Raw genomic sequence first — 16,724 nt, 5'->3', positions numbered from 1 at the left:
GAAGCATTAAAGGACAGATTCACAATTCCTGTAAGCATCCCTTCTGTTCATACTGACCATTAGAGGATCCCTTTATAATGCACTTACAATGTAAGTGACGGGGGACAAAATCCACAGTCCTCCTCCTGTGGAAAAATGTATCTGAAGGTCTATTTGAAGTTAATATGAATCTTAAACTGTTCAAATTAGTCAAATCAAGTCAATATCTTTCTGTCTGTCGAGACATAGTGAGGGACACTTTTTACTAAGAAAGACTAACTGTGGCAGATATCCACTTTTTTTGTTTGACTCAGACATCTGACACCTCATATTATCTTCAGATAAACTCTTTTTTTAGACAATGTTTATGTGGGCACCTGACTATTATCCTAAATTTTAGAGTTGAAAAATTGTGAACCTGTGATTTATTTATGCTCCTCATGCTGTGTGACAACAAACTCAGCATTTCCCTCGTGTGTGATGTTCTTACCTCTCTCCCTCCAGTTGCTCCACGTCCATGAAACATTCCTGGAGTGTCACTATAACTGGGAGCTGGTGATCTGGTGCTCCAGTCTGTCTCTGTTCCTGCTCAGGTTCGTCACTCTGGGCTCTGAGACCAGCAAGAAGTACAGTAACACCTCCATACTGCTCACAGAACAGGTAAAATACACAGAAAATAACGCACGACTACACAGATATGTCTTCAAACACTTGACATCAATCAATCAATGATGTGTTTGACAGATCAACCTGTATCTGAAGATGGAGAAGAAGCCCAATAAGAAAGAGGAGCTGACACTGGTCAACAACGTCTTAAAACTGGCTACCAAACTACTCAAGGTACAGACTGACACTCCTTCAAAACCACAGAGCAACTTTTTAGAAGTAACTTGTAGATTTGTCTAATAATTTATCCTCTTTCTTCCTCTCACCAGGAGTTGGACACTCCCTTCAGGTTGTACGGTTTGACTATGAACCCTCTGCTCTACAACATCACCCAGGTGGTCATCTTGTCCGCCGTGTCGGGAGTCATATCTGACCTATTAGGATTCAACCTGAAGGTAAATATGTGACCGAGAGCTTTGTTGTTCTCAGTAGGTTGAAAGGCTAATTTTAGTTTAAATCAATAAATGTTCTGACTCAATAGTTTACGCCCAGTCTGTGACTGTCTGCTCTCTCTCGCCAAAGTTCAATTAGTTAAGTTCATTCAAGGCAACGTATTTATTCCACTTCTGTTTTATAACTGTCTGAAGACAAATCTGTGTCTCTTCTGGAGCCATTTATACTCAGATAAAGGAGGGTTATTTCAAATTGGATGCTGCAACAGCCAAATGATAATATATTATTTTCTGGAGGATGCTGTCATAGTTTATTAGCTGTTATTGGATGTATTAGAATAGCTGGATAAGATGCTGCAACTTGACTTGCAGTTTGTCCCAGTGGCCACTCGCAGTTCTGCACAGCAAGCGTGTCAGAAACGTTTTTCACATGCAACAGATACGCTCTCATTTTAATCTATGCAGCTGTCTGTACCGGCTCCATGCAGGCTCACGTTTCACAAGCGTAACCGCAACCTGAAGTGTTCATTTATGCTTTGAGTCTTTTATTTTCCTCCGTTTTACGTGTGTCAGGCTCTGAGCGCTTCCACCACTCGGGCTTTGAAACACTTGTAATGGGACTATACTTTTACATCATGGTATTTCTGAAAACTGGACACCTACTGTAGACTTTCATTATTACAGCAGGACACAAACATTTACTGTATATTACATATCAGTTAAGAAATCAAACAGAAGTTTTGTGTGTAAATCATGTTTTTGTCTTTTCTTGCTGTTCACAGCTGTGGAAGATCAAATCGTGACAGTGAACAGAGAAACGGCGTTGACCCTTCACTCTCACTGACTGAAAGACTGCACGTCAGTCTCGACATATCAGAGTGCTTTGACCTTCAACGTTCCCACTTTGTGCAATTCACAAACTATTTATTTACCCACTCAGTGTTTTACTTAGGTTTTATTTGAATTCTAGTTTGTTTCATATTGTGTTTTACGACACAAAACAATGCTCTATTTTAACTGTCAACAAAAAGTGTTAGTATTATTATATAAAGCATAAATTATTATTATTGTGATGGTTTAGGTTCTCAGCTGTGTTTGCGACAGTTCGGTTTTCATTTCAGCTCGTCGGATGTTTGAAGTCAAGATGAGCTGCAATATTAAGCTGCGGTTAGAGCAAACATCATTTATGTGTAACTTCTGTGTTTTTATTTGCTGAAAGTTATTATTTATATGTCGAGTGAGTTTCAAAGCAAAAACTTCAGTTTCTGTTACAGTTACCTGTTTTCAATAAGTACATACATGTTATTCCAGTGGCTTTCTTCCAACGGCAAAACAATCGAGACCATCATTTCTATGACATTTTTACGCTGAAGTATTAATATGTTTTAAAAAAAACAAAACATGAACCACCTACAGTTAGAAACCTGGCTGGTCTGGCAAAGAAAACGGTCACCTGAGATTAATGACGACAGATATGTTTGCTATAATCCGTCTGTATTGTGAGTTCTCGTCACCTCGGTTTCTCATAATTAATTTGGAGCTACTGTCTACTCCCTGATTCACGCCGCAGCCCAGATATAAAAGTAGAAAATGTAAATTATGACATTTACATATCCGTTAAAGTCCACAGCTCCGTTTTTCATTTACTGACGTACCTGAGAGTTTTGTTCTCACCGGGGAAAAGATGACATGCTGGTCGACACTGCAAAAAATACAATCATCCAGTTAATGGAAATAACAAAACATGGCAGAAATGTGACATTTACATTAAAAAATGTAAACATAATCATTACAGACGTGCAGGCTTGTATGTAGACGTACAGGTAAAGTTAATGGTTCTTCATCGCAGCCGGCGTGAAATAAGAAAATCCCTTTTTTATTTATTTTTATTTTCTCCGCACAGACGGCGCTCTGTCTCAATCGTCATCACTCTGCTTTATTTTGTTGCTTTTTGAGTTCACTGGGTTTAAGTTTCATGCCTCATATCTCAGTGGGTTTGACAGTATTTCCAATAACACGTGTAAGTGGTGACATTTTCATGTGACGTCCGTTTAAACACGCAGGTAATGAAACAAATCAGATGTTGGCAGAGCTTGATGGGCTTTAGTTTTCTTTTAGGACGTCGGCCTTATTCCTGCGTGTGAAACTATTTCCTAAATTACTCAACAAGATTGTTTCTTTTATCCTTGACGAAAGGACAAAAAGTCTTTAGTTTCAGGTTTAAAAGAGAAATCTGATCAGAACTTCTTGTTTTTCTGCTTGATTTGTTGTTTCTGTCAATTTTAGAGCTGCAACGATGAAAATTAATTGGCAATTATTTTGATAATAAATCTTTTTTTTCTGTCATTTTTGAAGCAAAATACTGTTTGGTTCAAGCTTCTAAAAATGTGACGGTTTGTTATTTTTCTTTGTCATATATGACAGATAATTGAAGATCTGACGGTTTTGGACGGTTACACAAAATAAGCCAATTAATGACATCACTCAGACATATTGAACGCCATTTTATAAACTTTTTTGGCATTTAATTAATTAAACACGTTATCGAGAAAATAATTGGCAGATTAATTGATGATGAAAATCATCTTTAGTTGCAGCTCTGGTCAATTTACACAGATTTGTTTGTCAAACTGAGACTCAGTCTATTCAGGGAGAGTCAGGTTTTGGGAAATCTGTTGTTGAATTGTTCCATTCAAAAATTAATGATGAAGACGGAGTCCGATTACAGTACCTGCATAAAATAATACAATCTTTGCTCTCTGGAGCTCTTCTTTGACAAAAAAGGCGACATTTTAGTGTAATTTTCTGGATTTCTTTGTGTCATATTTGTGTTGCAGCTCAGTTTAAAACCTTGAAATGTATTTTGTCACTGAGAGTCGAGGCTTGATGCTGTATCTCATATATCATAATGACAAGAAAGTAGTTTTACCTCCTGACTGACTGATTCATCTGCTAGATTCAAACATTTTTCGGTCGGTCAGTCTTGTGTCCATCAGTATTAGTTTGTTCCATCAATTCAAACAGTTCAGAAATTCAGTGGATTTTGGTATCAAACTCCTGCAGTTCAAGTAGATTCATGTGCATGACATTAGACAAGTCTGTTAGCGTCTGCCTGTTGAAGGCTTTTTATACACTGCAGTTAAAAAAAGTGTCTGAACGTGAATGAAACATGCACTTTAAAAAGACAGATTTTTAAAAATGGAGGAAGAAAAGAAGTTACATCTTATTTTATTGTCAAGAGATTTTTTTTTTTTGTACCTCACCTGCTTGGCACAGTGTGTTAGTGTGTGTGTGTGTGTTTGTTTGAGCGTTTGCTGTTAAAGCCAATGCTAGCTCTGAACTTCAAAATATTGTATCAACAATTTGCATCACTCTCTGAAGTAGATCCTACATGGTACGTGAAGTTATCATGCCCTCAGAAAACATCTTAAAATGTGATTAAAATGCTGACACACAAGTCGTTGCCTCGGTTAAGGAGTTAGCATGTTGCTAACTGGAACTAACTTCATACATGAAAATGCTAGCATAATCATCTTCGTGTGTTTGAGGAGGAAGACCAAAGTGCTTACTTTTACTGTCTGTGTTTGTTTGTCTCTGCTGGAAAAAGAATGTATTTGCAGCGTTATGCTTTAAATCTATTTGTTTCCCTTTGGAAATACTTTAAGTTGTATCGTATGTTTTCTTTTTGGCATTGCGCTTTTTGTTCTTTCATTATTCATCTGTAAAGGTTGTTCTGTTCCTCACGCTCGTTGGAAAGAAGAGGCACGTTTTACTGTGTTTTTGAAGGAACAAAGAAGTTTGAAATGTTTGAAAATGAATCTAGGTAAAAGGACTCTATGTTGTGATTCTGTTTTAAAAGAGTCTGAATATTTAGATTTAGATTTTTTTGTGAACTGTTCTGTCCACAAGGTCTACATTTTTATAAGAAAATAAAAAGAAATGGATGTTGACATGCTGGCTCATTTCTCGTCTTTTCAGTATTAAAAGACAAATTATTCAGGAAAAAAAACAGAATAAATGAGACTTAACAAAAGCAGATGTTTCCATACTGCTGATACAACTATTATTATTATATTAACTAAGCAATTAACATCCTACAAAGATCTGTGATTAAAAATGATGAAAGGACACAGCTGACCTTGATTATAGATCAAGAGAAGATTACGTGACAGAGGAGCATTTAAGTCGTGGTGGCAACCAAACATAAACTGTCTTAGTAAACCATTAATCAGCCATTTCCATTTTTATAATATATTCAGGCACAAGATTAAAAGAGTTTGGGACAAATTAAGCTAATCTCTAAATGATATAAATGTTTAGTGAGATGAAACGAGATTGAGAATGAGATATGGTTTTATAAATTTTCAGCGTTGCCATAAAAAAAAAAATCAATATAAGAACAGATATTCTTACCTTCAGTGGTATCTGGTCATGCAGACAGTTTGGGTTTAAGTTGGTTTCCATGTCTGTAATTTCTGCCGCAACCTGAGAACGGAGATGAAAAGTATTTAGTTTGTGGTAAAAAACTGCTGTCATTCATTCACTGTGGTTTTAATATGTGTAAACAATCAGCAATTATCACCTGCTGAATGTTAAAGGCACAAGAAACATGATTTAAATGTACTGAGAGAATCATTAAAAGTTACACAAAACATGTCACCGTACTATGATTTATTATGACTCTCTATATATGTGCAGATACCAGAACAAAACATCCAAACTAACACAGTGAGGAAAAACTCTGGTAAATAGAGGATGTGTCGGTACGAATTTCAGGACTTTTAAGACTAATTCACAAAGCATTTTAGTGCTAAAAGCAGCTCTAAGTCTGAGAAGTTGGAGATCGTCCAGGAGCCGTATTCACAAAGTGGCACTAAAAGTTCCTATTAGTTTCCTCTAAAGACAAATTCATAAAGCTGCTGAGAGTAATAAACTTTTACTGAGGAACTGAGAAAACTCTGAAGCTAAGAGATGAGGAGGGCTTGACGTTGTTGCTACAGATGACATCATGTCTCATGAATGGACTTAATCACTATCTCCACAATGATTAAGGTGACCGTCGGTGTATGTTCAGGAAAATATTCATCAGCACACAGGAACGTGATGAGATTAGTTGAATTTTCCAAAACCCTGCTGCGAGGAGGCTCATCACCTGCATCCGTTGAGGAGGTCTTAGTGACTAATGAGTCTTCTGGACTTCCTCTAACTTCTCCCAGACGTAGGAGCTACTGTTTGCTCTAAAATGCTTTGTGGATGAGTTTTAGACCAAAACTTAAGAGTCCTGAAGTAAGGACTGACATGCCCCCTTATTTTTTAGGAGTTTCTCCAAGTTTGGCCATTTAGGAGAAACTTTTAGCTTTAGGATGTTTTGTGAATATTTTTGAAAAAATTCAACCATAATGATGTTTGTAAAGCATACTTTGATGGCAGATGAGTTAATAAGGAGCCAATCAGTCTACCAAAGCACTAAAACAACACAGTAAAACCAGAAATGATGGTTTACACAACTTTCCATGACTTGAATACTGGAAAAATGCAGTTTGGAGCGCTGATTAACTTAAAGTATAACCAGAATTACCCATCAAATCAAAAATACTGTTTCAGACTCCATTTTGATCGACAGCTGAAGCGTAGGCCCACATAAATAAATAAATAAATGAATAAAGCTGGTTTCAATGCCTTTGCTGGATTACCCAGTAAAATAGGCACTAAATGTAGAGTTATCCCATCAAAGGATGAAGATTTGTTCCATCAACTGGAAAAAATATCTCAGTATCAACATGTAGATGGTTTTTGATGTCAGATACAATCTAGTACCTGGTACTTTGTTTTGGTTCAATATAACAAATGTTCATTTGGGCACCTGACTGTTGTTTTAAGACAGACTTGAAAAATTATGAAATTGTCCTTTAAGGGCCCCTGGGGGTTTGACTTTTGGCTATATTGTGACTGCACGTGTTTTAATCATGTATTTGGACAGTTGTAATCAAAAATTTAGCCTAGGTAATGTAGTTAGGGTCACAGTAATTCATCCTGTTTGACTGACAACTGTAGACTGCATATTTGAGCCAAACGAGCTTTTAACAACCTGAACTTGAAAACTAGTGACTGAGCACCAAGCCATGCTCACCAAGTTTAATCCAACGAGAAACCAAATGGTTTGTTTGAGCTAATAGCTAAAGGTGCACTAAATCAATTTAACTCAACACAACAACCCAATAAATCCCAAAACAAAGTGTGTACGTGAGTCAGAGGGTTGGACAGAGAGAATACCACTATGTCAGGACAAACCTTCAGCTGCAACTATAAAATATGTTTATGTAACAAATAACTTGGCTAATTGAAGAAAACTCACCTGGGTGGAGCCGCCGCGCCGCCTCCTGCACTCCTTTCCAAACAGTTTATGTGTTTTGTGCGGCCAAAATCCGCAATACAAACAAATATAATTTCTTTCAGTAACTTGTGATAAAGCCCCTGGACTTTTATGGTGATAAAACCGGCCAAATATGCGGGTTTATCATGAACCGTTGAACGCTACTTGAAGTCTGGTGTGTCGCTATTTTCACAAAGCTAACAAGCTAACTAAGCTAATGACCTTTGACCCAGCAGCTTAAAACAGAAAATAAAAATGAAGTTTAAGTATAAAAACAAAACATCAGAGCAAGACTTTTTTTTAGTATCGATTAATGTGTCAATATGTTTTCGATAAATCTAAAATTAAATGGCAGAAAATTGTTTTTAAAAATATATTTAAAAAAAAAAAAGAATAAATCCAAAGCTGTTAGTGACGTTTGGTCCGACCAGCTGTCCAAAAGTCAGATATATTTAATTTACAATTATTTAAAACAGAAAAACCGCATTCTCAAAGAGTTTGATTTGATATATATGTATATAATAAATACTCTATATCACTATATTTATTTTTATATTACATATGTCCTATGTTATTGCTGTGCAATGTCATTTGTGTATTTATGTGACCTGTCTTTCTGAAAATCTATTTTTTTGGAACTGCAACCAGCAAATATTGTGCAACAGTAATCAATAAAATCCAATCAAAAAAGTTGGTGGTTAATTTTTTTTTTTAAATGAACAATTTGTCAATTAATCTACGTCATTGTTTCAGAACTAATCTGAACTATTGTTGCTTTGTGTGGTTGTTTTAGCAGATGCAGGTCAATTATTTAGCTCATATTAAGAACAACAGTGTACAGGAGACCAGCTTTTTAAGTCATGTTTTAGTTTCGCACACATACCAACCACTAATAAGACAACATGACAGATTCAAAAAACTTTTTTATTAGAACAATACAGCAGATATAAAGGTCTATTGCAATCAAACACTCCCATCAGAACGGAACGTGTGCTTCAACAGACAATATGCGCTCCCCAAGAGAAATAAATTAATATAAGCCAGATCAAATAAAAACAGAAAATGAGGAAAAGAAGAAGAAGAAGAAAAAAAAACATAAAGTAGTTGAAGATAGTAGATGAAAATGAGACAGAAGTAGATGAAATTTCTTTTTTTTCTTCAAAGCAAAGTGTGATGCAAAGAAGAGACGCTGATCACTCAAATAGTAATTCAATTTGCCGCCATCAAACAGGAACTCGCAAACCTAAATTTAACTTCAAACAATAATAGAATTACAGTTTAAGACAAGCTCAGAATATAAGCATTTTCCACTGTGCAGGTGCAAGATTTTGGTATTGCCAGAAAACAATAACATTTTAAAAACATCACCATGTATTAATCTCAAAGTGAAGTCTCTGTTTCTGTTCAGGTGAACCTTAAATTATTTTTGAGAACATCTCCGGGTGTTTTTGAGGACACTTCATGTTGGGTTTTTTTTGCTATTTTTATTTAGTCGGGGCCCTCGCCTCACATGATCTCTGGCCGAACGACAGAGATAATGGATGAGAGAAAAGAAAAACTGAAATTAAAGCTTGCAATAATAATAATAATAATAATACCAAAAACAACAGTGGATAAATTAAAATATACAATCCATACCAATCAAAAAGAAAAACATGTTCAGTATCATTCTGTGTGGAAGTGAATCTTATCAACTGTCACAGACGTCAGGACGACAATAAACTGTATGATTTATGTATTGATGCTGCAGATTTGGGGCCTTGTTTTTAAAAAATATCCTTTAGTTGTCTTTATGTGATTAAAGGAATAAAAAAGAAAAGAATAAACTTATATTGGTGGCATAGAAGTCTGTTTTATCTTTAGACATGTCAGACAATTTACAGTAAAAAGATAAATGAAAACGGCTACATATTAGGATGATTCTTTTATATATCATAGACTTAAGATTTGGTTTCAAGCACAAATGTTCACATGAGAACATTTTATTCGTGAGGGCCCCCCCCCCCCGAGATTTTAAAATCAGTGATCCAACTTTGTGATGCTCGACGAACACGAGGCCGCAGGTTGAAGACAAAAGGTGAGAAAAAACAATAATTCTGTTTGGAGATCAGAAAAAGTGACTCTGAGCTCATTTCACACCTGCACCGGAGATCAGATTCAGATGTTGTGCCTTATATTTCCTCCTCATCCTCACTGCTTATCTTTGCATATTCAGACTAAATGAAGTTGTTGTTTGAAGCGTTTCCCTCCAATCGCAGAATATTCTTTCCACTGCTCCTTCTCGTCTTTAACTGATTCATCATCTAACATATTTATTTATTCAGTATCTTGCCATCATCTTATAACATCTTTTTTTGTTCTTTTTTTTAATATATATTTCATACAAATCTATAACCCAAAATTTAGAAATCTTATTTACATGGAAAAGTTTTTTTTTTCTTTTAAAAGTGACTATTAAGCCTCCCCACAAACCAACCCTCATCCCCAACAAATCCCCCATCTCCCCCTTCAACTTTCACAATCATGGAAGAAAGACATTTTCCACTTGATTCTTTTTTTTTTTTCATATTTGAATGCTCTGAAGTGTGACTTGGAAAACAGCATTCAGCAAGAAAACACCCCAAAAATGTCTTTTTTTTCTCTTTTTTTTTTTTAAAGCCACAATTATGTTTCCTCTTCAAATCAAACCATGAAAAAGTCAGAACTCAACACAGAAGAAAGTGAAGAATTATTGAAGGGAGGTTTTGAGCTCCTCCCGAACAAACGGAGATACTTCCTGGAAAGAGTCTCAAAAACTGGTTTAGAAAACACACCGTCTTGGAAGTGGATTTATAGTCGGAGCAAAAAGAGCCAGAGGAGGTGAGGGTGTGGACAGACAGACAGACAGACAGACAGACGGAGGGACAGAGAGAGAACAAAAAAAACCCCTTGTCAGTCAGTTTTAATAGCGCCCCCTGGGAGGCCATCCTGTGTATTACGCACACAGACACACACCAGATGAGCCGCTCGGGCCTTCAGTTTGGGGGGAGAGCGTGTGTGTGCCTGTTTGAGGAGCATGTGTGTGTAATTCTGTGCATATTATTAGAACCAGTGACTCCCCGTAAAAATGTGTGTGAGTGAATGAGTGAGTCAGTATGTGTGTGTGTGTGTGTGTGTGTGTGTGTGTATGTGTTTGTCTGTTAGAGAGTGCCGTCCTCGGCGCAGCCCGCTCCCGCCGTGTAGCGAAACTCTTGCAGGTTGGAGACACCGTGGAAATGAACGAAAGCCCCGGCGACCACCAAGATGTGGAACAACTGGTGAGAGTGGAACTACGAGGGAGAGAGGGACAAAGACAGAGAGAGAGAGAGAGAGAAAGGTAAATTAAATGTGCGTTTAGATTTAACACAAATACGAGATAACAGCTTTGAGGTTGCGTCCACTTACCCAGATGTCACACTTGCCGGGGAAGAACCTCTCCGGGATGCGAGCAGCGTACAAACAGGCTCCGGTGATGTAGAGCGTCGCCATCAGCAGCAGCCAGCCCATCTGACCCATGGTGGTCGCTTTGATCAGACCCTCGCTGATGACAAAGTGCAGGGTGGGAACCACGCCGCTCAGACCCAGACCCACAAACACACCTAAAACAGGAAGAGAGGCTGTGAATACTTAAGCCTAAACATAACCATCTGAATGCCAGATGTGAAGCTTTAGAAGAGAAGAAGATAAATATATTGAATTTGTCTCGTACCTGCTCTGACTCCTCTGTACTGCGGCGTGGCGAAGAAGTCACACTGGGAGACGGTGATGGCGGACAGTCCCAGGATACACACCACTATCAGGTAGATGAAGCAGGGCTGAGGAGAACAGTAGAAGGAGTAGTAGAGCCAGGGCACGAACGAGCCCATGATCAGGAAGGCGATCCCACTGTAGTCCAACCTAAACGCAGGGAAAAAAAAAAAGCAGTGAACTGTCTGTCAGGAACTCAAATTGAAATAATCTTTCTGTGGCAATTTCTGTTGGAATGAGACTTAAGTTTATTATAAAGTTTCCTGTTTATCTTACTTGGAGAAGACTCTGGACACGCCCTCGGAGTGGCAGTAGACTGTGTGGAAGAGCCAGGAGAAGGAGAGGCAGAGGATGGCTCCCAGGAAAAACATCCCGATCACAACCTTCTCCTGGACCGGCGCCACGAACGACATGTTGGGCCTGAACATGTACATCAGACCCAGACAGAGGAAAAACAGACAGCCTGAAAGAGAAGGAGACAGAGGGAGAGACGAAATGAAGACAGTGAGAAGTAATTATATTAATCTAGATAAACAACTACAAACATGTCCTTCCTCCATTTCTTTCAACAATTTCAGTTACACTTTATTTTATGGATTCCTTACTTTCCTGCTGATTTCCAGGACCTTTTAAAAAATAATTTCCTAAAAGTAGCTGTTGCGTAACTGTTCAATGGGTATTGGTACTAGATACCTTTAAGGTATAAACCAAAACAACCCAGTACTAAGTAGTATCGAAACTTCTCCAGTGAAACGATACCTGCATTCAATCCCTTTCGTACCCAAAACTAGAAAAAAAATGACTATCTGTGTGGTTTTGCTCGCAGCAAATCACAGCAAGCGTTCTTCCATTTAATGCAACGTGTGATTGGCCCGCTACCGCAGCAGCTACAACTCATGCAGTCTGTGGTGATAATACTTGTACAGCTTTGTACAGTTATTTCATAAATATTTCAACAACTTTAACACTTTCAAAATGTATTCATGTAAAAAATCATTTGGATGGGGAGGAGCGGTGACATTTTACACAACTGAATGCTTCTGTTCACATGATGGATATTGAATGAAGTAGTCAAGTACTCTATTGGTATCAGTATCACTTTAAAGGTACTGGTATTGTAATTATTTAAGTGATACCCAGCCCTGATATTGAGTGGGTATTTACCAACTAAACCAACACTTTTTTTCAGTTTTTTCTTATAATTTGTGCCATATTGCACCAGCCTCTCTGCAAAATGTCTGCAGATTATTATAATATTAAAGGTAAAATGAAGCCCAAATTTGAAATGCTGATGTTTTTAAAGTTCCTACTAATAAAACAGACCAAAACAACATGAATAGCATCAATAGTGTTCACTGTTCACACAATGTCACTGAGCTCACAGACATTTAGTTGCAGTATCTCTGTTTCATCACTAGGTGGGAGCAGAAAATCAGAAAGTTGTTTCCATGTCAAGAGAAACTTTACTTGCACTGTTATAGCAGAAAAAAAAAGATGCTTTGGCTTAAAAAGCATGTTGCACTGACTTTCTTTCTAAAAATGGGATGGAAACCAAAGTTAGCAAATCCAAATCCAACTAATTCCGAGCAGTTCGCCGAAAAGGTCAAAAATAACAACCTTAGTTTTCTTGCACAAACATCAGCCCAGCTTTCAACACAGCGCTGCTTATAAAAGCTAATAAGCTGCGTTTTGCTGCCTGCCACTGTGATATTTTACAGAAGAATGTGTTGTGTAACTCTTCTGGTTTAATACGAAGGTTAAGTAAAGGATAAAAACATTTATGCATATTACAGTCCTCAGTCCAGGCTGTAACACAGTGTGTGTGTGTGTTCTTGCACATCTGTAAGTTTCACTGTGTGTCCTACCTAGCAGGTGTGTCCAGATGTTTCCCGTCTCTGTGTGGATTCTGAAGATGCTCTTGAAGCAGGCGCGGAAAGAAGGCATGGGTGGCCTGTGGCCATGAAGCAGGAAGTCGTTGTCCTTCAGCCAATCGGGGAGCACGTCGTGAGGTATGACGCGCCACCGGCCCTCCCACATCTGATTGGTTGATAAAGAAACAAAACAAAAGAAAAGACTTATAATCACATTTAACTCTGATGTTTAAGGAGCTGGTGGTTGTTTACTGAGTTAACCTGTAACAGGAGATGAGTGTGTGTTGTACAGTAAAAGATCACGAGTGTGTGTAGTGTAGGTGTCAGTGTCAAATGAACAGCATCGGGGTCAAGTGATGTAAATAAATAAACTGAAGTCCGATATGGCAGATACCCCTGATGGAGAGAGGAGAGAGAATCCTTTGACAGTTTCTCTCCAGAGTGATTAATTTGCCAAATTTACAACCTGCTGGTTGCAATTTCAGGAGACTCCCACTGTGTGTGTGTGTGTGTGTGTGTGTGTGTGTGTGTCTGTGTGTGTGTGTGTGAGTGTGTGTGAATATTATTCCAAGCTGGTGGACTCTGAGTTCACATGAGTCCACATTCCAGTCCAACAGTGTCATCTTATGAGCAGTCAGTTTAACTCTTCGTGTCTGCCTACTTTTCATTTTAAAACAATTACACAAAGGTGACAAAGAGAACCCAGAGGACATAAATTAGCCGCTCAGAAGCTGTTGCGAAACCCGTCGAAGCCGTAACCATACTGTGAGAGTTTCGGGCGAACGAAACCGCAGATGAAGAAACCAATAACGTGCTATTTTGTTTAATGAACTCCAGACCCTACACCTAGACTGAAAAACACCTTTATCACTAATGAACTGGTTGATTTTGGCAACTGGCTGCTGTGTGTTTTGGACAGTTTCCAGTTTAACTTGGCTCATGAAACATGTTCTGCAAAAGAGTACAACTTGAAAAATAATTTAAAAACTGATAAACCTACGCACGTGAAGTTTGCTCAGGACAACATGTGTGTTTTTCTGGTTTTATTGTTTTCTTTTACTGTGCGGTTTTATTGTGTGTTGTTCTCTAAAACAAACATCACACTTAGGAAGATTAACAAATGTATCAGGTGGCGGGATTAAAGTCGTCTGTACAGATAAGTTAAGGGGAGTGATTGAAGCAAAGTAAGTGTGTTCATTTACCTTATGTACAAACTCCTCCATCCTCTCCATGGCATGGTGAGCCTGCAGCAGTGGAGTCATTCCCATGAAACCTTCATCGCTGCTCCTCTCATCCTCTTCCACCTCCTGGTCCTCTCTTTCTCTTCCTCTGTCGTCCTCTTCATTTTTTCTTCTCTCCTCATCGCACTCTGGGACACTCTGAAACACAAACAGAGGGATTTTTAGAGGACTGGTGATGTTATGACACCCGAGACGTTTTTATCAAGAGGAAAGAAGAGCTAAAGGGAGTTTTGAAGCTTGAAAAAACAGTCATTTAATATTTATGAGGGCTTTTCCACTTTATTAGATGAATGAAGGGGAGAGCGACTGGAAGACAGAGGAGGTGACATTTCATCTGGTACCCACTGCAGACGTGTGAGACTTTACTGGTCCCAGCTTGCATCATCCTCTTTTCAACTGGAAATTCAACATGACAAGAGAACTTCCTTCCTCATCATTTTGCATAACCTGCTGCTGAGCAGAGATGCCTCACAACATACAACATACATAAACATATAACTCTGTATGATCTTAATACGACAAAGAGTATGAAACAGTAGTTTATGTGTAGTGAGGGCCGTAGGGGAAGGATTCAAGTTACTTCTTTTAAATTGTCTGTGAGCAATAAGCTGCATCAGTTAAGCATTTTTCACATTTTTGGGAATTTACACCAAAGACACTGTGACTGTGACGGCAAGCTTGCTGCGAGGTGTTAGATCATTGAACTAAGACGCCTAACAGGTGCTCAGGTCTGCCATGTCAGACCATTTTCTCATGCTCTTCAGATTCAAATAATTACCAGAGACCAGTGAGACCAGTGAAAAAGTGTTTCCAAACCTGTTAGACTTGTGTCAAAGCAAAGTCTACTCGTGTCCCCTGTAATAGATTTATATGGTATGAATTAACCTATTGTATGAGTGACTTTCCCCTCTCAGATTGTTTAATTTTAGACAAAAATATTACATGGGGGCTCACCCTAAACATTATGATAGAAAAGTCTAAAAATAAACACAGTTCTGTGGATTTTTGACTCTTTTCTATCCCCCCATTAATCATCTCATGTCCCCTCAGATTTATCTTGCGAACCCTTTGGTGTCCCAACTCCTAGGTTGGAAAACACCATCTTAAAGAGTCTCTTAAAGAGAACAAGAACAAGTAAAAAAAATAAATGTTAAAGTTTTAAAGGGCGCAGAAGGGAGAATTAATTCTCATTACAACACTGTTGTGGAGTCATTTTGGTGTCTTGTTTTACTGTGCACAGCTAAATAAAGTTAATCCAACATTTTTAAACATAGAGCTAATTTTTGATTTGTCAGATGAAGACAGTCTGTTCAATCTTACATTTACAAATGGAAACACAATAGCTGTCACAGCCAGGGACAGAATAACCGTATTTCCTCTAATAGTGGCTGGGGCCTTTATTTACCTCAACTGCAGAGAGAACCAGGCCTTTATTGGAAGCAGGCTTATATTAGAGAGAGGCCTTTATGCCTAATCCCCTCTGTTTGATAAGTATATTTGCTCATATTTTAGCACGAAGCCTCTTTGTTTTCTGATCTGCTTCCATTTGCTCGGTTTGGAGCAAACAGAAGTTTTTGTTACTGCATTAACAGTTGTCCACTTACTCCGGCGTGTGGAACAATAACTCTAGCCTGGTTACCCTGGTTACCCATTGATCATGTAGTGTTGCTGCCGTCATGATTATTAAAATATGCACCATTATCCCTGCATTTAAACGATATCGCATCTCCTCCGTCCCCCTCCTCTCTGTGATGGTTGGTTAGAGGGCTACACAGGTACATCCAGGTAACGACTATTTATGCTTAACTGGTATGAACATTTTATCACAAGCACCAGGGGCCAGATGCTCTATAAAGAGCCGCACAGCTGTGTGTAATGACAGCTGCTGGAGAACCTCGCTGGTGCAACACAATCAGTGAAACAGCACTTCCTCTTCTTCTTTTCTGTTTGTTTAATTGACAGGTGTACAGACTGATGGAGCAGGCATCATGTCGATATGAAAACAGCTGGCTCAGGATGTGTCTTCATCCATTTATGGTTAGTTATGAAAGTGGAAATGAGGCTCGTGCACGTTTATAAAACAGAACCATGCGTACACACGGCTTTATAAATTTGATGAAAAGAACGTGTGTGCATATTTCTGGCTTTGTGCGAACACACAGCTTTAGTCATGAATCTAGAGAGTTTTATGCATCTAATCCCAAGAGTTTATCCACCCATGTTTTTTCCCCGGCCTGTTTTTGGGGCCGGCCTTTATTTGTTTATGCTGACTATGCCCCCGGCTATTATCAGAGACCCGGCTTTAAAGTGACTACCATCTTTTATTTGAGGAAATACGGTAATATAGGCTAGCGCTTGATGATAAAACCACAGTCATTCATCATAACACGCCAACACACTGAAAACAGTGATGTTATGTGTGTGAAGATTCAAGTGG

The 16,724-nt window shown here is 38.4% G+C and overlaps 2 protein-coding genes and 1 long non-coding RNA gene across 6 annotated transcripts in view; 1 reads left to right on the top strand and 2 right to left on the bottom strand.

Moving 5' to 3' along the window:
- Window positions 1–4,987, top strand: part of LOC122974901 (protein PHTF2-like) — a 52,546-nt gene extending 47,559 nt beyond the window's left edge. For all 3 annotated transcript variants that reach the window (XM_044342980.1, XM_044342981.1, XM_044342979.1), the window contains 4 exons: window positions 484–639; window positions 724–819; window positions 915–1,040; window positions 1,820–4,987. In XM_044342980.1, the coding sequence (XP_044198915.1) occupies window positions 484–639; window positions 724–819; window positions 915–1,040; window positions 1,820–1,840 (399 nt within the window). In that variant the 3' untranslated portion in view covers window positions 1,841–4,987. The remainder of the gene's footprint in view (window positions 1–483; window positions 640–723; window positions 820–914; window positions 1,041–1,819) is intronic.
- On the bottom strand, window positions 538–7,624 carry LOC122974933. 2 transcript variants are annotated; one of them, XR_006400494.1, is made up of 4 exons: window positions 7,393–7,624; window positions 5,451–5,522; window positions 2,693–2,739; window positions 538–624 (listed from the first exon to the last, which is right to left on the bottom strand). It is a non-coding gene; the product is annotated as an uncharacterized LOC122974933 (long non-coding RNA). The 2 variants fall into 2 exon arrangements; XR_006400493.1 differs by lacking the exon at window positions 538–624 and having other exon boundaries at window positions 2,392–2,739.
- A 691-nt stretch (window positions 7,625–8,315) lies between these two features.
- Window positions 8,316–16,724, bottom strand: part of adipor2 (adiponectin receptor 2) — a 34,590-nt gene continuing 26,181 nt past the window's right edge. Inside the window, exons 4-9 of the mRNA XM_044343012.1 lie at window positions 14,249–14,425; window positions 13,041–13,212; window positions 11,452–11,638; window positions 11,138–11,325; window positions 10,834–11,027; window positions 8,316–10,718 (exon numbers count right to left, since the gene is read on the bottom strand). Coding sequence (XP_044198947.1) covers window positions 10,590–10,718; window positions 10,834–11,027; window positions 11,138–11,325; window positions 11,452–11,638; window positions 13,041–13,212; window positions 14,249–14,425 — 1,047 coding nt within the window. The 3' untranslated portion in view covers window positions 8,316–10,589. The remainder of the gene's footprint in view (window positions 10,719–10,833; window positions 11,028–11,137; window positions 11,326–11,451; window positions 11,639–13,040; window positions 13,213–14,248; window positions 14,426–16,724) is intronic.

The sequence above is a fragment of the Thunnus albacares genome, chromosome 23 (assembly GCF_914725855.1).
Source record: "Thunnus albacares chromosome 23, fThuAlb1.1, whole genome shotgun sequence".
In the NCBI taxonomy this organism is placed as follows: domain Eukaryota; kingdom Metazoa; phylum Chordata; class Actinopteri; order Scombriformes; family Scombridae; genus Thunnus; species Thunnus albacares.
This window is presented reverse-complemented; position numbering and strand designations above follow the sequence as displayed.